Raw genomic sequence first — 7,271 nt, forward strand, 5'->3', positions numbered from 1 at the left:
ATCTATGACTCTAGAAGAATCACAAATGAGCAGGACCTCTTCAGGGGCCGCACGAAGTAGTTTCAAATGGCAAAACCAGTAAAAACGTCAACCACCAGAAGATGGTTGTGTTTTTCACAAAGAGTGCCAGATGCTGGGGTAGAACAGTTACAGCAGGAAACCCAACACCAAAAGACTCAACAACTAGATCTAACTTAACAAGAACCGAGAGTCTAAAGCCTAAAACAAAAAATAATAACAACAAAATAGACACAAAAATACAAAAAACAACACTGCAAAACAATGGAAATTGCCGAGGTGGAGGAAACCCAACACTGCAAAGAGATGGGCCGTGATCTGTGTGAAGGGGGTAGCCGGTAGGGGTTGAAACTTGAAAGAGACTAGAACGGCGTCAAGTCTAGGCTTTTGCTACTTAAGTCTCAAGTTTAGTAAAACGACGAGTTTAACTCAAAACAATATGCGCCCTTCAATATATTTATTCAAACGTGCGAAGCCGGATCCTTGACAGCTACCTTAAGAGATGAGAAGAAGACTCAACTGCTAATAACTTTACTTGCAGCACACATGTTTCAACAAAATCGAGAAGATGACTTTCCTAAGTATTATGAATTCTGAGAATTATTATATATTTATTTTCTAGCTTCTGGCATGTTTATTATAGAATTTACAGTGGCTACTGTTATAGGCTAGAGATTGAAAACGTGTTAAAGCATTCCCAGTAGTTTTTCAATCATTTTCTTTAAATATAGGGAACAAAACTGTTTTTTACTTCTCTATCAAAAAACACCTCACAATAGTTTCCCTTAATTTTTCTTTATATCATTAAAATATTATTTTTTTTTACTTTTACTCTAATTAAAAAGTAGGAAAAAAAAAAAAGATAAAGTAGGAGAGATCATATATTTTGTGAATAAACAATTAAATGGGAAGCAATGGGAAGCACTATTCACTTCCCAGGGAAATAAAAAATTTTGAAAAACTGATATTGAGGGATTTTTGTAACTTTCTTGAAATTTTCTTTAAAATTTAGAGAACAGACCTCCTTTACGGGTTTAGTAGCGGGAAAAGCTGCAGGATCTAACCTCTTGAGTTTACCTATATATTTGGTGACAGATAAGTAGGATATTTGAAGTACCCTAAACCTTCCAATCAACTATTAGAGTTCTGTAATAATATTCTGATAAGTTTTATTGATAAACTTTCCCTTTATATAGAGTGATACATGGTATGATGAAGAATAGAAAAGGAATACATGGTTAATAGGGAAAATATTAAACCTACTGGGATATTAATTCCCTTATTGACACTGCCCAGACCTTTGCTTTAAGAGCAAGAATCTGAATTACCTTATTAAACTTACTTGATGCACAAGTCGTGGAACATACCCACTGCATCTTTTATTCCTTACTAAGACAGCTATTTAAGGATCTTCCTTAGTTCAGCATCACAACCTTCCTTAGCAGGAATTTCTTCTAGTGCACGGCTGCTGCCTTGTAACACTAAGAGAGTTTCATCACATCTAGAGCTTGCGAGTCTGTCCTAGAAATTGCACAAACATGGAGGCCTCCATCAATGTGAAGTGTGAACATTGTCCTGTAAGTTAAATTTTTGGTATCATCAGCTTGTTTGAACCGGAAGAATCGGAGAAGAGCCATTGAAACTATTTTCATCTGCCTGTAAGCAAACTCCTTTCCTAGACAAATTCGAGGACCGGCCTGCGCATAATAGCACAAGTGAAAAATATATATTAGAAGTGTTGGACATTTGTATATATATATATAGGAAACGGATCATCTCCGGTTCTAGAAATCAAGTATCCAGTTCCTTATAGTGTACGAGTATTTTTGTATTGAAATACCCCCATATAATAAGGAACTAGATACTCTCTCGTTCATTTGAACTTAAGAGGATTCTACTATATATATATATATATATATATATATATATATATAGAGAGAGAGAGAGAGAGAGAGAGAGAGAGAGAGAGAGAGAGAGTAACGAAAAGATTATACGAACATGAAAGGCAACGAATTTGAATGATGATTCATGTTGAAAGATCCCATTTTTTAGCCATCTTTCTGGTTGGAACTCCTCCGCATCTTCTCCCCAAATATAAGGCATCCTGCCCATGGCATAGGCCATATAATATACCCTATCCCCTTTCTTCACTCTATAGCCATCAGGAAGAATGTCATCCATTTCTGAACACTTCCCATCCTTCAAGTACACCAAAGAGAGACCACATGTTACTACTACTATCATGGGAATTTGTAACGCCCTTTTTAATTTTTCAATTTGGTTAATGTGTCTTAACAATTTACTATTGTGGTTGTAAGGTTACCTTCATACTCAAAAAGACAAAAATACCCCTAAAAATAATTTTTTCCTTAAAAAAACTAACTAGTCCACGTGGTTGGCTTACATACTCAATGCAATCCCTTTATTTGATAAGTAGTATACATTAACCAAATTGAATGATTGAAATTAATAACTTTATAAATGAGCTAACAGATTGAATGAAATAAGCGTAGTTTTCATGTTATCATACTATTAGAGTTGAGGACCAAAGGAAATGGGGAAAGTTAAATATAGAAAAAATTAGTTCATTGGTCTATGTGGTTAGCCTAAATTACAAATCAATCTTTCAGATATCAAAATTAATTCAAAGATTCATGTAGTTAGGTTAATTTACAAATTTCTCCCTAGAGTCAAATTCCATTAAAATTTTTAACAGATTCTATGTCAGCGCCAATAAGATAGCAACACGTGTCAATCATAATAAAAAAAATATAAATCTATTAAAAATATAAATAAATAAAGGGAAATGATACTTACACATCACCCTCGTAACAACTACACTCACACAAGACACATTGGGATAGGGCACAGTGTGTGAGATCCACCTTAATGTGCCTTGTGTGAGTGTAGTTGTTGTGCACAAGAAGTGTAAATATCATATTCCATAAATAAAACTTAAAAAAAAATTAAAAAAATAAAAATAGTGAAAGAGGTGGCTATCGGTTGGGCAGCCACCCTTTTGGGAGTGCCTGGCCACCGACCTCCAACCCTTAGGGGTGGCTGCATGCCACCCCAGAGGCAAGGGTGGCACGCGGCCACTACAGCCCGCAAGCCACCCCCAAAGGCATCTAGGGTTGGCATAAGGCCACCCCAGGGAGTCGGGATTAGCCGCACGCCACCCAGCCACCTTTGAGAGTGGCCAGGCAATTAAATAGCAAAAATTAATGATCAATAAACTATTGGGATTAATTATTACAATGGGAATTGCAGGGTAGAGCCTCAAGGTCTCTGTCAAAGCTGCATGAAGAAGATGCATACGATCTATAGTTGCATCGGTTATATTTGCCACGAACTCGTCGACGTTTGCTCCATTGTCTAGACTGCCGGTGACATTTCTCACTTCTTGTGCAATTTGTTCCTGTATCAAAGGGTTCTTGCAGAGCATGTAGATGAACCAGGAGAGAGTGTTTGCACTTGTATCTTTGCCGGCGATCATAAAATTCAAAATTATGTCCCTTAGGTATTGATCATCCATTTTCTCTGGATTCCTTATGTTCTCCACCAAAAACCTTGAAAGTATGTCCTCCTTGTCATTCTGGAAATTAATCATGAAGCCAATTATCAAGATTCAACTAAATCAATCTTCCTGATTACCTATTGATGTAACTGGAAGGTACAAATGCTTCCTCTAGGATTATCCAAATAGCCCTTAATTATCACGAATTTAACACAGTTTATGGAGGGTCTAACTACGAACGGGCATAAAAGACAAATTTATGAATGACTAGCAAGGATCCGAGTGCATTCTTACCAAAGTACAACTCCCGACAACTGATTATTTACTCTTACCAGCTCAGACAACAGCCTTCTTACGCCATTCGCTTTTCTAACAAACTTGAGAAATGAATCTCAACGTAAGACTACTGGCGAAAATTTCTAAAACCCTAAGAAGAACGACGAGGAACGAAGACCTATAAAGAGAACATACATGAAGGTATTCATTCAAGTATGCCTGATCAACCCTACTAGTTAGTACTCTATCAAAATTCCCTCATATCTCACTAGCTAGACCGACTTAAGCGATGAGTTGTCTCATCAGATTCGTCTCGTCAAACCCTCTAACCTCAATCTTCTCTTGCAAATCCACCTTCAAAAAAGAATAGTATTTGAAAAACTTACGCATTCTCGTTGTGTTGCCAGTAGTTTCCTCTTGGTCCTGATTAGTCCATGCACAAAATCATCGATGATTTTGATGTTCTTCTTGAGGGCAGCTTCAGAGCCAATGTTGAGAAACCTCTTGAGCTTCCAGAAAGGATCAACAAAGCGCCAATACACCAAAGCATTTGAATCATCAAAGGCCTTCATGAACGCGCTTCCCTCCTTCCTTGATCCCTCCAAGCACTCCAATTCTACCCCAAACCCAACTTTGAATATGGAATCTAAAGTGCATCTCATTAGCATATCCTACAAAAACAAACATATATATATATATATATATATATATATATATATATATATATATATATATATTCAGAAGAAATAATTCACACAATCTTTTTCTTTTAATATATACTTTTTATTTCTATCATAAATCATTAAATAATTTTCTTTAGTTTTTTTTTTTTTTTTTTTTTTTTTTTTTTTTTTTTTTTTTTTTTTTCTGACTGAGCAAAATCATGCATGGTTAGTTCCATATTCTTTTTAGTACTTTTCTTTTATTAACCGGAGAGGGAAAAAAAAAAAAAAGAAGAAGAAGAAGAAGCTAAAACCTATTTAAATCGAACAATTAATTTCAATATTAACCACTCATTTTTTACGACAATTAACCACTGATGGTCACACAAATATATTCCCCAATTAATAATATACATACATGATACATATAATTAATTAACAAGGCCACCGGATTACCTAAAATCTTTTGACCAAATTTAGCTCAAGAAAAATGGATAAAAGAATTGATAAATTAAAATATTATTTTCCAAGAAACTTATAAACATTCATGGATTAATTATAAACATGTATCGGGTTACATATATACCTGTATATCAAAGGCCAAACCGGCATCCGATAACTCGGAAACAGCTCTAACCAGCTTAGCAGCATTTCTCCGAAACACAGAAGAGCTAAAATCTCTAAGCACTCTCGTGGAGAACTCAAAGCTCGCAAGCTTCCTCTGCTGCCGCCACTTGTCCCCGTCCACAGCGAATATCCCCTGCCCAAAAAGATCACTCACAATATCCTGGTTATACTCACCTTTCGAGTACTTGTCGAAATTGGTTTTCAGTATGTGCTCGATGTTTCGCACATCGGTTGTGCATATCTCGCTTTGCGCCGGAGCGAGGAGCCGGAAGGTTCGTCGTTTCTTGGCAACTTCTGTTTGGTGGTCATAGATTGTGTTGAAGTACAAGAGCTGGTGGAAGACCGTGCCATCCACGGGTGGGTAATTCGGGTTCTTGATGGATTTTCCCGTGAAGATTCTCAGTATGAGAAGAGAGATTGTTAGGAAGAGAAAGATTAGTGAAAAGGCTATGAAGTTCAACGTGATCCAGATGATGTCCATCTTTGTTTGTTTGTATAACTCGTTGAGAAGGAAGTGTGCCCGAATGTCGTATATATAGGCTATAGCACTAGTGTGCGTATATATATATAATATTTAGGACATAAATTTCCTCCAATTGGATCGAGATTCACAATAATTAATTAGCTGTCCCGATAACTACTGTGAGAGAGCTGATCATGAGAAATCCAACTGCTTGGATAGGTGGCTAGTTGAGCAGACAAAAAAAAATTTGAAGTATTTTTAGTTTTGGACCCCCTAAAATTATTTTTTTAGTTCCGCTCTTGCTTACCGCCCTAATTTATAGAGGTGAAAATGCTGGTAAATAATAACCATTTGCATTCGCTATTCAAACCTAACCGTTATTCGCTTTTTCATATATGCACTATCATCTCAACATCATAAATCACTACATTTACTTTTTGTCTTTTCTTTGGGTAATTCAAAATCTTGAGTACGCTATGATACAATAACCTTCTATGGTTAATAATCGTAAATTGTATAACAAATGAAATCTTAATTTTTTTAAGCTTACATATAGTAATAACCACATTATTTAATCTTACATTTAGATTTAGATAGTAATTCAAAACACCCATTATATCATATGCAGATAGCAGATAATAACTGCAATAACCATGTAGATGCAGATAATAATCACATGATATGAATATCAAAAAAAAGATAACCACATTATGCAACTTCAGATGCAATTATTTACAATAACTGCATCTGCATTTTCACACACTCACATAAGTAATGATATTTGTACACACATTATATACACACTCACATAAGTAATTTTATTAGTACATTAAGTGTCTATCAAAAATTGAGGTGGCTTTTAAAATTACTATTGGATGTGTAATTGATCAAATGATGATTTTGATTAAGTAGTGATTTTAAAAGCCACCTCATTTTTTGATAGATACTTGATGGACATTTAATGTACTAATAGAATTGAGTAATGATTCACCATCACCCAAAGATACAATTTTTCACCACCTTGCCTATGTGGCAAGGTAGTCCCCGACTACTTTTTAAGTTATTTAATTTTTAAAAAATAAATTAAGGTAAGGGACCACCTTGCCACATAGGCAAGGTGGTGAGAAATTGTATCTTTGGGTAGTGTTGAATCAATTGCTCAATAGAATTACTTTACTCACATTTGGTGTGGGACTCATCGTCCCACACTAAATGTGAGTGTGTGTGTAGTGATGTAAATAAACCAGTCCGTTCGACAGCCCGCTCAATACCTGCTCGATTTAGCCCAATCCGAACTCGAGCTCGATACTGTAGAAACTCGATTGTTACTGTAGAAACCCGTTCGATTAGTAAGTGATACATACCCGACTCGCTCGACAAAACTCGATAGGGGTTCGCGAGCTCAGCTCATTTAAAGTTCGACCAGATCGCTCACCCGGCTCATTAGTTCAACTCGTTAACTTGTTCATATCTTACATATATATTAGTAAATAGTAAATATAGTATTACATATTAATTATAATACTTTGATAACAATATTTAGTATGTTAAATTAACATATTAAGTTATTAATAGTTAGTATATAACGATATAACAATATTAAATAGTTAGCATATATATATATAAACACATATATCACATCACACATGGTTAACAATAGTTATATATTATACTTATATTTTAGTTACTTAGTTATATAGAATATATT

The 7,271-nt window shown here is 35.2% G+C and overlaps 1 protein-coding gene across 1 annotated transcript; it reads right to left on the bottom strand.

Moving 5' to 3' along the window:
- Positions 1 to 1,162: 1,162 nt before the first annotated feature.
- Positions 1,163 to 5,621, bottom strand: LOC133862936 (cytochrome P450 704C1-like). The gene is made up of 5 exons (XM_062298862.1): positions 5,060 to 5,621; positions 4,198 to 4,482; positions 3,275 to 3,613; positions 2,017 to 2,217; positions 1,163 to 1,715 (listed from the first exon to the last, which is right to left on the bottom strand). The coding sequence occupies exons 1-5, from the start codon at positions 5,579 to 5,581 to the stop codon at positions 1,500 to 1,502; spliced, it is 1,563 nt and encodes a 520-aa protein (XP_062154846.1). The 5' UTR covers positions 5,582 to 5,621; the 3' UTR covers positions 1,163 to 1,499.
- Positions 5,622 to 7,271: the final 1,650 nt, after the last annotated feature.

The sequence above is a fragment of the Alnus glutinosa genome, chromosome 3 (genome assembly GCF_958979055.1).
Source record: "Alnus glutinosa chromosome 3, dhAlnGlut1.1, whole genome shotgun sequence".
In the NCBI taxonomy this organism is placed as follows: domain Eukaryota; kingdom Viridiplantae; phylum Streptophyta; class Magnoliopsida; order Fagales; family Betulaceae; genus Alnus; species Alnus glutinosa.